At 40.9% G+C, this 16,899-nt stretch overlaps 1 protein-coding gene across 1 annotated transcript in view; it reads left to right on the forward strand.

Moving 5' to 3' along the window:
• The first annotated feature begins 7,772 nt into the window (after positions 1 to 7,772).
• Positions 7,773 to 16,899, forward strand: part of sh3gl2a (SH3 domain containing GRB2 like 2a, endophilin A1) — a 34,138-nt gene continuing 25,011 nt past the window's right edge. The window contains exon 1 of the mRNA XM_035659423.1: positions 7,773 to 7,961. Coding sequence (XP_035515316.1) covers positions 7,917 to 7,961 — 45 coding nt within the window. The 5' untranslated portion in view covers positions 7,773 to 7,916. The remainder of the gene's footprint in view (positions 7,962 to 16,899) is intronic.

Raw genomic sequence — 16,899 nt, forward strand, 5'->3', positions numbered from 1 at the left:
TCAACTCGGTGTCATTGTTTTCCTCTGTCTTTATCTCTTCCTCTCACCCCGACTTCTTTTTAAATCCAACTTTCTTGTATTTTATTTTTATTTTTTTTTCTTTCCACAGATTTCTGCAGGAGATTGTTCCTGGAGGGGTAGAGGGAGGTCAGGGTCACGGGTTGACTTTGGGGTCGATCGATGATTTGTGTGTGTGTGTGTGTCCCAAGGCTTGTCTGTTGTACTTTTAAGTTCCCTTGGTGTGGTGTGAGTGCGTGCCACTTGGGTGGGAAGGCGGGTAGCCCACAGTACAAAGAACAGTCAAAGCACAAACTGAGAATTTCTGCAGCCTCCAACTGATGCACAATTAGTCCTTGCAGATCCCGTCAACCAGCTGTGGAGTGAACAGAAAACAGCCTCTAGTGATTTCCCTTACTTCACTGACACAGTTTCACACCCCGGCTAGTGTTGCCAATATATCACTCTGCTTTGATTTCACACACACAGACACTTGGCACTGTCTTAAATAACAAGGTACTTGTGACATACAGCCAAATGTGCTTTTGACAAATGTATAATGTAACATGTTTACAGTTTTTCATTGTGTCTATCATTCATGTTTGATCTGCAGGGAGAAGGTTCACAAACAAAAGGTAGATGCTGTTTACAGAGTGTGTGACAGAAATCCCACCGTGCTTTTGTATTCACTCCTGGCTGTGGTGTGAAATTTGAGTCAATGATAATTACTTTTTAAACTTTTAGATCACAGGCACGCGTCCTCAATACAACCATGTATGATTTTCTTTTTCATTAGATCGGATGCCACCTTAAAAAGAAAAAAGGAATTGCACTCTCCTGATGCACATATGCTATGTATACAACCTCATTGATCTTCACTTGAACAAGTCCCTTATCCTCCTCTACAGCGCTCCAGACATGAAACAGCAGCAGATTATGGGTGGATGCGGCCCGCCGTGGGAAGCTAGGGAGCAGATAAAAAGGCCAGCCACTCAGGGGACTAAAGCTATGTTTTGATGCTGTGTGATAAAGTAGAGGCATAGGGCAAGAGGAAGGGGAAAGTTACAGGATCTATCTATCTATCTATCTATCTATCTATCTATATATATATATATATTCTGGCTTCCCTTTTTGGATTTCGCTCCCCTCTCTCTCACCTCTTTGTCTTCATCCGTCGTAACCAAGCTGTTCCTGCACTTTTCTTATTCTTGGACACTCACACTTCCTCCGTCCTTGTGGACTGTCCTAAGCCTTGCTCATGGCAGCTGTCTCTCTAAAGCCATGGCCTGAGCTCTTGGGCAGAAAAAAGAGAGAGTGAGAGAGGGGTTGATCTAGTCTCTAATCCACCTTCTCTTACAGCGTAGGAGGGAAGCTGCAGTCCTCAACATCACCTCAGAGAGAAGCGGCTCTTTGAATGTGACTATCTGAACCCTCAGGTGTCCCTATGACTAATCTGGGATATTGTCTCAAATGGTGTAGGAAATGAGGCTCCTAATATCAAGTCATTCTTGGGTGCAAGATAGTATATTGTTGTCGGAGATTTCATGCTTTAAAATTAGCCAAGCGGGGGATTTTTTTGTTCATCAACTGGCACACTGTCCATAGCGCAGTTTTGTTATGTGCATTCAGAATCAAAACCAACAGCTAAAACGGTCTTCATTGGTCCAAGCTGTTATTAAATAAGCAGCCATCCTTTGTTTTCTGCTCCAGCATATATAATAACACCTTAGTCAGTGGTGTATAGCTCCTCAAAGCACCTCTCCACCTTGACTAACTTTTCCAAGCGCTCATTAGCGGACTGGCTGAAGTTTGGAGGGTATGAAGCGGGCTGGCAGATTACCCCCTGTAAAGTAGCACACCTCAGGTAATCACACTAATGAATTCAAGCACCCCCCATTCACCCACCCCTTTTCCCTTTTTCCCTTTTCCTTTACTTACTTTCTCCTTTTCTTCCACAGTGGCGGGTCGGTGCAAGAAGTGCCAAACAACAAAGAAGTGTTTGTTTGCATAATATTAGCACTGCACGCTCGCACACAGTGGCGGGGGCCAGACTGCAGGACTGACTGGAGGCTTCCCATGAACACAGGTGGAGCAGGGCGAGCATCACTGGGACCAATTAGAGCAGAGCACAGGTACATTAGCATGTTTGAGTGGAGTGGGATGGCGTGGGGATTGGTAGGCCTTTACGAAACACATAAACACATGACCATGGCCTGTTGTGTGTTAGCTATTTGTTTCCAGTGACACGACTGGCATATGTGTGACAAATGACCCCCGGTCTGCTGTCACAGCCCATGCTGTCTTTTCCATCTGCACCTAAATATACACTTGCCTCACAGATATAATTGCACCTTTCTCAAGACGTAAGTTCTTCAGGGCTTTATTTATGACGAAATATAAACATGACCATTTGCTAATGTTTTAAAGATTAACATAAAAAAAAGTGAGGTCAGTTTCTTGTGGATTGTTGGCTCAAAGGTGAACAGAAACAACATGTGTTTAGTTTACAGATGCAGACAATGAATGTAACCAACTGTGAGTACAAGAGCAAGCACTCCTGAGCATTAAAAGACACCATCTTAGCTAAACTACCATGGTAAAATTAAGGTAAGAAAGGTTAAGGTTAATTAAAAATTAAGTAAAATTGCAGTATCACGAGGCATTCCCATGCCAGGTGTTCTGGGTCTGCCCAGAAAACTGCCACAGAGAGGATTCTTGATCAGAGTCCCAAACCACCTAAACTGCCTCCTTTCAATGCAAAGGAGCAGCAGTCCAGTCCAAGCTCCTTCTGGATGTTTGAGCTTCTAACTTCACCCTATCCTAAAGAGAAAAATGAAAAATGCCACTTGTACCTCTGATCTCATTCTTGTGGTCACTACTGAGAGCTCACAATCATAGGTAAGGGTTAAAAGTCAGGACTTGTGGTTGGCCTGTAAGAGGTTTTGGTAAACAGGGCAGGGTCTTGCTCTGGCTGTTATCAGCGGTGGAGGAGAACCACTGACCTCAACCAGGTATATTACAGGATGATAAGGAATGCATACAGGAATACCTGCACACACCCGACACATACTCCGTGGCCGAGATAGAGTTGAAAGAGTCATATGAAATTTTGCACATTTCTGTGGCAAAGTTCACAGAAGTCAAAATGTTTGCATTGGCAGGGATGTATGAGATTCACTGTGAGGGGCTGAAACCTCTGGATTCTGGGCTGTATTGGTTTACATGCCTTACTAATGTTATGCAGAAGTCACCATCAGTGCTTTTTGATTGACAGATTGGGGTAGTGTCCCCATTTTTTATATTTTTTTTTTTATCCCAATCATCAGGATATCACACTGCTCAGCGTGCCCCAGAAATATTATACCAGGGTGCTGGAAGGGACAATTCAGTCAATTGCAAATTTAACCCTAGTGTGCCAGGCGAAGGAGTCCAGCTGTTTACTTTGAGATACAAGAGGGTCCTAGCAGTTTGTCCATCAAGTCTAAATTTCTGTTTTTGATTTAAACAAACTTTTAAGCTTAGTCAAGGAGTGACCAGTTTTGTGACTTCAGGACTGTATGTCTGCTTTTCGCCAACAATTTAGTTCTGTGGGCCTCATCGGGCTATGTCTTGACGTTTGAGCCCATGATGCCCTGGCAGATAATACACAGTGACCTCCTCAGGTTGGGAGTGAGTTGCTTTCCCAAGAGACAGAGTTCAAGTACCTCTGGGGGCTTGTTCCTATTTCCACATAACATATATTATCATGATATCCTTTAATTAGCGTCTAAAGGTGAGGAATATTTATCTGTCTATCTCAATAGCACTACATTAGTCAGCAGTAAAAAACATACAGAAAAGATTTTGAAAAAGATTCTAATAAACAGTAAAACCTGCAAGAAGGACAAAACTATAAATATCACTGTCATACATGTTAAAAACATGCCCCCATTGCACTGTAAAAGAACACAAATGTAATTTATGTATCAGAAACTCCTTCTGTTCCAACTTTCAGTCAGTGCTGATGCCAAAAATGAGACCAGTGGTCAGTGTAATAAAGTTAATGGCAACAATCTCATATTTCACTTGAGCTCAGCCTCCATCTGTCTGTGCGATACAGGTGAGATTTATTGTCTCGTGAGTTAAGACAAATGGACACTCACCTCGGGCCACACACGCACATACAGATCACTGAGCCGTGGGACCAAGCACTTTATCAGAGCTGCCCGCCGAGGCCAGCGAGCAGGAAAACTGAGCAAAGAACTGCACTCAGGTCACTGTCAGCCCGTTTGATGTATCACTCGGACTTTCTCTGTTAGCCAATAAGAGCTACTCAGACAAAATAAACATTTGGTGTTCAAGATGTTCCTACAACATATCTGATATACCCTCACCCTCATACGTATGCTGCTTTCACAGAGGAGCTGGTCTGATCTGAGTAATGCAAAATACTGTAATCATGTGTGCTGCATGGCAGTTTTCACTCTGTTACACAAATATGCATCATCTTTGCTGCATCCTTTCTTACCACTAGGTGGAAGCAAGGCATTATAGATTGTGACTTATTGGACAGTAGACAGGCATAACAGGCATAGTAAAGATGTGTATAACATGCAGAAACTGGGGTTTTATAGCTGCTTACATTAAATATTATATAGATTTTGAATTTTGACATCCTCAATGATTATGTTTTAACTTTTGATCTCTGAAGTGTATTTTTGTAGAAAAATCATGAATGGCATTCATAGTTTAGGATTACCATTTCACATTTTTAATTGAAAGCACTGTTTTTGTTTGGTATCTTGGTATGTCTATTACATAGCTTGAGATATATACATGGTAGATAATTGAAGTCAGTTTGAATGTATGTTCACATATTCTCCACATGATGGCGCCACTAACATAATAAATGTGTCTCCTCATTCTTCACCAATAATATGCTGTGGTGGAGTCTGGAAGTAGACCACAACTAATAAAATAGAACAAAAACAATATAAGATCAAACCGTAGTAATGACAGTGATAGCGTCTGCATAATTATTAAATGGATAAATATATTTACAAAGTAGATGTGTCATGTGTATTTAACTGTAAATACACATGACACATCTTAAATTGTTGTTTTTGGCTCACACAGTCCAATCTGCGTCTGACATGCAGCAGCAGGGACATTGATGGTTATTTACATTATGAAAGTGAACGTACAGAGACGTTAGCAGGTGTAGATGTATATTGTCAGGTGGTCAAACAGCACACCATCTCTTCAGGGATACCTTTACATTCAGGGTTTATTTTGGTGAGCCATTTCAAAATGCCATTTTGCATTTCTGACACACAGTCTGTGGTCTGATGGTGACAAATAACACCGCCCACAAATGCGCACTACATAACACTAGTTTATTATAATGCGCACACACTGTGTTTGCATTTCATCACTTAGCAATTACTTCTCAGGATCAAAAGAAATTAGCTGTATTTAAATTATTTACAACTCTATTACCAGGTGTCATACACTGTTTCATTTCCAACATGGAAGCATGTTATACATCCATAATCAGTTTTATTAGGACATTTCATAACAGCAGATATGGTCATATTTAGCATTTGCCTATTTGGTGATTGTCACTCTGGGGCTGCAACAGAGACCATATGGGATGAGTCTCTGACTGTCTGCCCAAGTAGTCCTACCACAATCGACCCCACCATCTGGCGTCGAGGGGCTGCTGCTGAGCTGACAAGTGTGTAGGTGACTTCTTAGCTTTAATTCAGAGCCATTCTTCGCATTAGACCTGCAGATTGGGGCAGGCTTTTAATCGTATCAGCCAAATAATATGAGGGAAGATGAAGAGGGGTCTGATATGTGTACAAATTACAGTAGAAATTACGCATTGTCCTGGTGCAGGTCATGTCCGCTTTAAAGCCCACTACTGTCTCTAAATAAATGTCGACGCACTCATGTTTCTTTTTGTTTGAAATAATTCAGGTTTTTGTTCTCCAATATATATTTATCCAATATAGTGCCAAAGCAGCATTGTGTGCCATTACGCACCAGGAGACGCTGTCTGAGTTTACAGACCGGCATTGGTGGAAGAATATTCAGATATTTTATTTAAGTATACGTCTCAATACCACACTGTGAAAATACTCCACTACAAGTAAAAGTCATGCCATGCATTCAAAACCTGAAAAATCTGTACATACTGTACATACATGAGTATGTCAGTATGTCAAAAAAGTGTTAGAAGTACATATTCTGCAGTAAAATGGTCCCTGTCAGTGCGTTTTGCTGCTGTAGCTGGTGAAGGTTTAATCTACAGCAATTTATCACATTATATAAGATCATCATATGTTTGCAACGTCTTTGGTGGGAGGGGTTATTATTATTATTGTTATATTGTTATTAAAAGAAACACTGAATCCTTCCGTTTATGAGAAAAATCCAAGTTCAAAATCACCAAATCTGGAGATGCTTGGTTTTCACTGTAGAGATAGGTATGAAAATGTGTAATCTGAAATGTAACTAGTAACTAAAGCTGTCAAACAAATGTAGTGGAGTAAAAACTACAGTATTGTCCTGTGAGATGTAGTGGAGTAGGAAGTAGGATGAAATACTGGAAATACTCAAGTAAAGTTTGTGCACCACAAACCACAAAAACCACAAAACATAAAAATGTGTCACCACAACGTCCATACTAAAGTGCTCAAGAAAAGTTACAATGGTAGTATCTACATTTCCATCACAAACTCCATCTGACGAGGAAGATCGTGTGATAAAAGCTCCAGAAGCATTTTTTTTTGCTCTTTTTTTTCTTTAAGTAGCTTTTAGTAGTAGTAGCTTTTTGTTCACCTCACTCTATTAGTCAGTGACACCGACAGGACGGATGAGTCTGATGGGATTTCTCTATGTGAGATGATGGGCGCTGTCCAGGGTGCTGGAGAGTAAGCGCTGTCGCCACTCATTGCGTCTCATTAGCAGTGCTGGGCAGTAACTCATTACTGGTAATAACATTACAGTAATACAATTAATTTCCCTAGCAACAAGTGGGGTAACTAATTAGTAATGCATTTCAGTGATGCTATTACAGTTACTCACCAAAATAATTAGTTACAACATTACTTTTGTTGTCACCTCTACTGATTTGATATCCAACAATCCAATCACATCCTTGGATTCAGTTTTGTAATCAAGGAATTATCAGGGAACATTTGTCTATCTTCATACAGCTCAAGGTTTGGAAGAAACTAACTTGGAAGATGGAAACAATGGTCACAAAGAAAACTGGATTTTAATCGTCGTAAGTCTGAATTTTGGGTCAAAGCGACACTGAGTATCAGAAAAGTAATATAACTCGTAGTGTAACTAATTACTGGTGGCATGGGATAATATGGAAACTACTTTTGAAAAGAGTAATGAGTAATAAATTACTTTTTAGAGGGGGAAAGCACCAAAACTAACCGTACATACTTGTGTTTTTCCACCCCTAGGTGATGGGAGCGGTTAGGGAATGTCTTTATTTTCTCCTAATTTCAAATTAAATCTGAATTCAGTGGAAAACTAAAAGTCTGTGTCGCCTCCCCCCCTCCCCCCCTCCCTAGTCCATCCACATCCTTCTAAACCAGCTTAGATTAGAAATACCTCAGCCACCTTTTTAGAGTCCAGGAGCCCAGCCGGGGTTGAGGATGAGGAGGCGGCCTCTTTAAAAGGAGCTGGCTCCGACGTCATCGCCGTGTGAGACATGTGGCTTTGGCGTCCAATAGCCTGATCAGGGCTTTATTCACCCCCTTTCTCACAGGAGATCCCTCTGGTGAAGACCAGCGTAGACAGGACTTAGCAACGGCTGCGAGTTCATTACCAGATACATTTAGGACCGAGATTTTCCTCCTCACACACACCTGCAGCACCAGTTCATATTCCCAGCTTAGAACCACCGTGTAGCAACCATGTCTGTAGCGGGGCTGAAGAAGCAATTCCACAAAGCCACTCAGGTAAGAGGACGCTGCGTCCTGAGCACCAGATCTTCACGATCCGAGGTGTCACGTTGTTGGACAGCAGTGGAGTGGCGCTTTGGGTATCAGAGGATTGGCTTTACTCTCGCATTGGGTTTTGAAATGAACTCCCCCAGTGGTGCACTCATATGTAGCGATCTGCTGTAGTTGTGCTTCATCTTACCTCTTCATCACTCATTGCTCTCCTGGTGCTGAAATGTGCTCCACTGAAAAGACTGGCGTGGTGCACTGCACCAATAGAATAATTTATTGCTCGTGGGTTGTTGTTTTTTTACACCGCAGCCTTTGTTGTGATTGACTATGCGTATTTGCTGCATGACGGGAAGGACTGCACGATTGGTATTAACGTTATGTTTGTGTGTATATGTGTGTGTGTGTGTGGGGCCGTCTGGGAGGCAGGTGGCTCGGTGGTAGTGATGCCGCGGGACGCCAGTTCCTCTCAATACCCTTCAGATGACATTCCGCACAGAAAAAAACCCCACCAGGGCTGCAGCTCACGGCAGTCGGTCACACTTCTAATGCGCAAGTTGTTGCCTCAATTGAAGGACGGTTTTAAATCAGTGCTTCCTTCAGCCAACCACAGTGGGAATTCCGACGCGCAAGATGTTATGCAATCGTTAAGTGTGCCTTGGCGGAAATCCGCTCCTACCAGCAGCGGCACGCCATGACCTCAGCGCCCTCTAAACGCATTTATCGCCTATTGCGAGATAGCAGTGATGAGTTCAATGATGTCTATCCTGTCGAATGGTAAATCATCTGCTGGTATGAGATGTAGGCCCTAATGCATGAGAAGGTATTCAGTTCAAGGTTACTCAGAGGCTTCCTCAGCCCATCACACCCATTTTTGTATCTTGTTTTTACTCCCAGGAGCTCAGGCTGAAGAGTTTAACCAGCATCATATTTGGAGGCCATCAGAGTGGTCTTCAGTGGGATTTGGATGGTCTAAAGGTTTAAACAGATCTGTCCACCCTGCGGCCTCCCACTAACTCCAGGGCTATTTAGTGACTTATTTCCGGTGTTAGCTGGGAGCTCCAGCATGTCTGAGGGAGGTTGTCCGTTTTCTCGGGGTGAGTCACAGTGACACTGACAGTCAGCTTCAGGCCCCAAGCAGCAGAGTCACACAAAAACATGCTCCACTCTCGCTCCTTGTTCTCCAGTTCACCCAGTGTCCAAATGGCCTTAGTTACAGCTCCCAGTCTGCATCATTTCTCCTCTTTATGAGCAATTGTCACTGAGATGGGAGGGGAGTAATGGCTTAATTGTGACACTGATAATAGTGTATTGCTTGAAGGTCAGCATCTGTGGATATTAAACTCGCTTAATTGCATGTTGGATCTGAATAACTGAGGCTAAGGTAGCAGTTTGTGAGGACAGGAGTTAATTTAACAGCTGGGATTCAATATGGTGACACACAATGGGAGTTAGTGATCTATTTTTAGTTCATTTATGCTGCCATTAGTCATTTATGTTATTGTTAACGTCACACTGACACTTGAGAGACTTGTATAGATGATTAAATCCAGACACAGGAATATTAGTCGTTGAATTCTCGTTGCATATTCTTGAGGAGCAGCACTTGCAGATTAAAAATTAAATAAAAGCTAGAAGAGTTTTAGATAAAAAATAAAAATAAAATGAAAAATCTGCTTTTAACACACATAACTCTCATTTTTAATCAGGAGTTCATTTGATCAGACTGGGAGTAGACAGCAGTCACAGGGAATTAGATGGCTGCACAGATTGTGTTAATTCTGTGTGATGAGTCTATTGTTACCCATTAGCAGAGCCCTCTCTCTCTCTCTTCAGGCAGATGTTTCTCAACAGCCTCAAATATATCTGTGTGTGTGAGGTGAGGCTGCATAAGAGCGTTTATATCTGTAAATATGCATACAGTTATGTGGCTCTCAGTGTGCATGCATAAAGAGGTGTGGTTGAATGAATAAATATGCAGTTAATACGTCTGAATTTGTAGATTTTTACATACCCCAGTCTTTATTCCTCAGTTTTATTCCCAATGTGATTCAGTCAGCTCTAGGCACAGAGTTAGCTGTGTCTGTGGTCTATTGCCGTCTGTTCCTCACTGTTATAAACCCCCCAAAGACACACACACACTGTCTTCTTTCCCAGATTCCCAGTGGCAGAAGGCTCTCTTCAACCCCTCTGCTCCCGTGCCACAGCCCTGTAATCCAGGCCCAGACTCACAGCAATCTGGATACTTACATATGCATCCTTCAAACCAGATCTTAGCAGTACCCCCACTCCAGTACACAAAGAGGAGGTCACAGGGATTAAGGGATGGGACCAGGGATTTAAAAGAATCAGATTGGAGTTTGGCCAAATGAATATCAGCATTAAAGGAATCGCTCAGATTTTTGGGAAATATGATTATTTGCTTTCCTGCCTAGAGTTAGATGGAGAGGATCGATACTCTCATACAGCCAGCAGCCAGTTAGCTTAGTTTAGCATACAGACTGGAGACAAGGGGAAACAGATAGCTTGGCTCTATCCAAAGCTAACATAATTAGCATGGGACGGGTGTTGTGCTGGACTATTTCTTGGCTGGGACCAGTAACTTCCTGGAGTCTCTGCTGGTTGCAAATAGTCCTACACACAATCATCTGTAAAATGGGAACAAAATATGTTTTTACTCTTTAGTTTTAGTATTAAATAAGCAATATTGTCTTAAATTAGTCATGCTCATTGACTTGCAACATAAACCTCAATGATATAACAAAGGATATTAAAGAAAAAGAAAAGCTACCTTGCTATAAACAGCAACATCTCTCAAAGTTGACACATTTTAAATTATTTCAAGGTATTAGGTCTAATATCTATGTTGACATAAAATCCCAAGATAAAACATTTAAATAAATAAATTGAGCCACAATGTCGTCAAACTGGTTTTATGTGTAGATTGTAACAGATTGCACATCCGCATTGACCTTATGGCCCTGTGCTTCACTAATTGCTAATTAGCTGTGCAGGTTTGTTTGAAGTTAAATGTTCAGCATCTGCTTTGTGAGGGATAGAAAATCCTAATTCTTATGCATGGAGGCTTGCAGCATTTCTTCACTATAGACTTTATGCACTCTGCCCAGAGAAACGGCTCATAAAAGTCAAAATGCCATGAAGTTACTGGAATTTTATGAGATTCACACACACATACACACTCACACTCACACAGCCTCACTTTCACGTTCTCACATACATCACTGAGTAATTTATTTCATACAACCACAATCACACTTTGCTCTGACAGCAGACATCTCTCTTTCTCTCACCCAAGGACATCAGGGCTCAGAGTGTTGCATTCATAACGGGAGCCATTTTAAAAAAGAAGGGAAGCACTGGGCATGAAGGGTAAAACCCAGCAGGTCCACTAGAAATTGAATTGAATTTTTCCTAAAAATACATATTTATTTATCCAGTAATCCATTATTCATTCCCACTATGCAGTACGTTATAAACTGATGTACTTCTGCATACACTGTAATACATTTTAATCGCTTGAGACAGTTTGTATTTCCTCTCAGAAAAAACAGCCTGCTATAAAAAATGTACACCTTACATTTCTCCTCTTATTATTTTAAACTAAGACCCAGTGTTTCTGGCTGCCATATTTTTTAAGGTGACGATTGCTCCCTTATTACGTCACAAGTCATCTCCACCTCAGAGTCAAATGAGTCATGCTTAGGGGCAGATGCTCTCTCATGGTGGCTCTGTTCCCAGAGAGAGAGCCATGTACGAGTCTGCAGCTGATCATGTTTGCACACATGGGTGTGAACATGCTAATGTGATTAAGCTTTTTATTTGGGTCTGTGTTATCCACTCAACTAACAGTTGAAAGAAAAACTGCATGGCCTCCTAAAACCTCAAAGTCCTGCTTGTTGTTATATTTTAACCAGTTTTTATGTTTATCTTAAGGCTGCAGAGAGCATGTTTTATTTCAATGTGAGTGTGTGCTGCCAAGAATGTGTTCATTAAAATAGAACCCACAGGAGAAAGAGGGAAGGTGAAGAGGATGGCAAGAAAGCTTAAGAAAGTGTGCCAGAGTGAGCGAGAGGGGGAAAATACAAACAAGAATCTTCGGGGGGTTTGGTGTTGCAGCTTTTCCAAATAAAATGGTTGCTTGGCTTCTTTTCAATGTCAGAAAGACAAGTTTTCCTCACAAGTTTGGCTACTTCTGCATGCATGTAAACCATTAAGTGTAAATTGAGTTACTTATATGTTTTCTATATGTCAGGTTAGTGAATTTGAGAGTTATACAGATATGATTTACTAGATCCCTTCGTCTGTCTAAATGTTATGGTACCTTTACCTGGAGTCCCACTTTGAGTCACAGCTGCATCTTGAAGAACCCGCTGTTCTTAATCAGGTCCAAAATAATCCACTTATACAAGATGATACAAGATTTTCATAGAATAAGATAAGATGCTATTTTAGATTGAGTATTGTGTGTGCTTTATTCTTGGTTGCAGATCAGCACAACACCTTTAACAATAATATAATATATGATCATTTATGATCATTTATGATCATATATTATATCATGATCATATTCATTCTAATAACGGGGATGATGACAGATTCAGTACATCTTCAAATGTTTGTGAACGTCATGTATATTTTTCTTCCAAAAAGAGATACTCAGTGTGTAGAATAACAAATACACATGGAAATTTACTGACAGCACAAATACAAAAACAACCTGTCCTACTTTTAAAACGATAGCAGTAGAATACCTGCAGATTGGAGAAATGCACCACACAGTGAACTCCAGGTTGCAATGTCACCCATTATGTTTTAACGTGTCACTGAGGAAAGCTGGAAAACAAAGCAGAGCAGCCTTCGAGGAACAGCTGTAGGAGTAGCATGAAGTGTCATATGACCCATGTTCTCTATGGAAACGAAATGATCTGTTAAAATACAATAGCTACACACATTAACCTGTGTTAGAATCGGTCCGGGTACTTTTAGGTGTTGTAGAATCAAAAAGCTGTTAAGTTTAAATGGGGTATATTTCTTACAGTGGATAGCAGAGCAGTAATCCTTTATTTTGTAGTCAGCCTTGGTTCGAGTAGAGGTTTCCCAGTGTGTGTGCTGAATACTAATATCAGTACTGCACAGATCTTACCCCTCGTGTGTAGCATTATGATTCATCACCTGGAAACCATCTTATTTTAGCTTAAAGGCAAGTAATTAATAATCTGACTTTTTTTTTTCCTTGGTCCATTTAGATATAATTTTTCTTGTGTGTGTGTGTGCATTCAGACATTTTTAGTATTTCTTTCTTCAGAACAGGGTATGCAGTGTGCAGACGTGCATGTGAACGTGCATTGTTGTACATTCGTGCGTGCCCGTGAACAGCAGTAGGGTCCTTGGATGTGGCTGATGCCTGCAGGGCTTTAGGGCAGCAGATTGTGAGTGGGTGACTCATCCAGCCTGGATCCTCGCTAGGCCTACTGCAGTGCAGCGTACAACAGATCCAGCTGGGAGATAACAGATGGGGCGGGGGGGGACAACGAGAGTGGAGCAAGGAAAGAGAGATAAGAGAAGACAAGAAACGGGGGTAAGAGTAGATAGAAAGCAGCCTTAAGCAGGTAGGGAGTAGCAGAGAGATAGAGGGAGAATTCAGCCAAGAGATACTGAAGGGGTAAAAGCAGGAGGAGGGAGACTTAGCCAAGTCAAACAGGAGCAAGTGTGGAGAACTGCCAATCTGGAGGGATCTACTTTCATGCAAGTTTTAGGAGAAATTTCTACCAACATGAATTTTGCCAGTTGATGTTCATACAATGGCCGCCTATTGTTTTTTAATTCACTCTGGGCATAGCTGCAATTTACGATTGAGAAAACTGGGAATGAAAGCAATGTATCTGTTTGTCTGGTGACGTCTTCAATTTACCAACAGTCCTTAACCCCAAAATATTCTGTTTACTGCAATGTTTGACAGAAAAAGCAGCAAATCCTTGTTTTTGAAAAGCTAAACACAGAAAATGTTCAGCATTCTGGTTGGAAAATATATAAAATGTAATCACCGCAGCAATAATTTTGGGAAATTCAACATCAATCATGAACAACAATCATCTTTTGCAATGGACTATTACTGCGTGTCAAAGTCACGGAGGTCACAGGACTCATTGAATAGTAATGCTAGTTTGTAGTATTAAAACAAGAACGGTGGTGTAGAAATACTCTTATACAAAATTATTTATTTGTTGATCATATTTTCTATTATTGATCTGAATGTAACATAACCGCTAACTAAAGCTTTTAAATACACGTAATGGAGCAAAACATATAACATTTACCTTTGGATTGTTGTGGAGTAGAAGTATAGTGTGGAGTGGAGTAAAATGGAATTACTTCGGTACAGTATTTACTTTCCACCATCACTGTGCTACATTCACCACCATCCACCACGCTGACCTTTACACCCTTACATTCTGCCTCACTACACATGTCACACACTACCTCCGGCGTTGGCACTGAACCTTGGCATTGGATGTAAATCGTGAGCTGCAGAATTGTCCAATATGGACATAATTCTGGACCTTACTGGGCTAAGTGTCAAGTGTAGATGTGACGTGGGCTGTTATTTCCTCATGAGTCAGACAAAGGCTCATTGTTAATATGATCTCTGAAGAATTGAATGCACCAGCCAACCCAGTGCATCCAGTTTTGGCCCAGTGTGGATCAGCAATGCAGCAAAAGCAATGCTGCACTGGATCAAGTCCAGCAGCACGGTACCTGCAGCAATGTACCATCCGCTCATCTTGAGTTTCCTTAACTCACAGTGCTTCTAGTACTCTTTACTTTTGCTCGTCATTTTCCTTCCAGCTTAAAAAGAAATTTTTACCACAGCAGACCTCTTTCTCTTAAATGTCTCCATCGGGAGACCCTTTCCCCTGGTACTGACAAGTGCAAACACTATATCCTTCTCAGATATTTGATCCCAGCTTTTGAAGCTGCTCCCCTCCTAAAGTTTTCAAACAGAGAATTCTTTCACCGGTCCTCAGTTATGTTTTACAATATATAAAGGCAGCAGTGACAGTTTATTTTACTAGTGAGTGTAAAATATCAACCCCATCATCTCACATCTAACAAATGTTCTAATTAATCTTCCTGGCATTGCATTAATAACTAAGAGCATTACAACACTGACCTTTTGTCTGTAGATTAATGTGATAAACATGACTTGCCGTCTCCAGAGCTGCTACTACACGTTGAAATGAGGTGTGGCCAGAAACAACACAGTAACTCTGACATCTCAATAAATTCCATGGATTTACTTGAAGTATGTTATAGATCAGGGTGAACTACAGCAGAAACTTTGAATGAATTGTCCACCGTATCCCTTTTTGACAACAGTGCACATGCAGTGGCCAGAGGGCTGAAAACTGGACTGTGGAGCTCTCTGTGTTCTGACGTCAGCTTTGTTCTGGAGGTTAATGACAGACGGACACGGCCTGCACCAGCACTATTCTTAGCTTGTCCTGTGGTTAGATGCTGTTGGCACATTTTGAATAAGAACGCTGGCGAGGTAAACTCATTAAATGTCCTCATCCAGAAGAAATGTGTATGAACATGTTTAGTTAGCTTCAACATTGGTGCATGGTGTTTTTGACAGTGACGGTTTTTTGTTTGTCTATAGAAAGTGAGCTGTTTGTCTTTTCCACTCCCTTATTCCTCATAGTCCCTCTCTCTCCCAGCATCAGTATTCAGGCCATGGTTGATGTTTTATTCAAGACTGATATATTATATATTCTGGGCATCAACCACTGCAGGAGAGATGGCCGATGGCATGGGGCTGGAAAAGGGTAATTCTCAGGACCTGTTATTAAGCAGTGGGTAAAGGTTTGTGTTATCAAACATAATGAATGGGCAAAATGAGCCAGTGGTTTTTATAATTGCCCCCTTAAAATATGCTTTTAAAGATATTGATCATTAATATAAGCTGCTGAAAGTTCAGTTATATTACACAACAAAATAATACCGTAAGGTTTTTTGTTATATGATGATTCCCTTAAATTAATGTGTCACCATTGTTGCAGAGAGTAAAGCAATTTACTTTCATGCTTGGAAATAACTGGGAACATTGATAAGACTAAATTAAGCCACCTCCGTACTCACACACACACATACATACACACACACACACACACACTTCTACTTCAGGGACATTCAGGTTACATCATTATTACCTAAATCTATAACCCAGGAGCCTGCAGAAGAGGCTCTTCGAGACCCATTCACCGTGTTGGTTATTGGCCTTTGTTGTAGCTGCCGACGTGGAAATAATGAAGGGTCATGCAAGTAATTTGCAGATATGGATGTTTTTACATCCCCAGAGACCTTGTGTAGGTTTTGTCTGTCATGTGTAGTGCATTTGCTAGGGGGTTAAAGGTCAGTGTCCCAACAGAGGGACAATGCATTGTGCATTGATAAAATCATATAAAATATATATTTTTTTTTTAAATTACATTTTTTATTTGTGTGATCATGGTGTAAGCAGAAAGATCATCTTAATTATTGGATTTCATGATAGTATATGTAGTGATTGATGAGCAAAGATGTCATGGCTCTATAGATGCCAGATGTCAGTTAACCACCACTTTGGTCCTGACAGAAATATCCTAACAGCTATCAGATGAATTATCATGGCATTCTGAACATTTACTGTATGTTCCTGAGAGGATCAATTGTAATTACTTCTGATCCACTGACCTTTAGTGCCACCATGAGGTTGACATTTGTGGTTTTGTATGAAATTTCTCAACAACACCATCATCAGATCAAAATTCTAATTGATACAATACTTAAAATACCTGCTAAATTAATAATATTCAGAGATTGTAAAACAAAGATCAGTTAATATTATACCTGCTTAACATCTTGTTAACATTGTCATTGTGAGAAT

Source organism: Morone saxatilis, unplaced genomic scaffold, assembly GCF_004916995.1.
Source record: "Morone saxatilis isolate NCDOM2014 unplaced genomic scaffold, NCSU_SB_2.0 Contig17, whole genome shotgun sequence".
NCBI classification, from domain to species: domain Eukaryota; kingdom Metazoa; phylum Chordata; class Actinopteri; family Moronidae; genus Morone; species Morone saxatilis.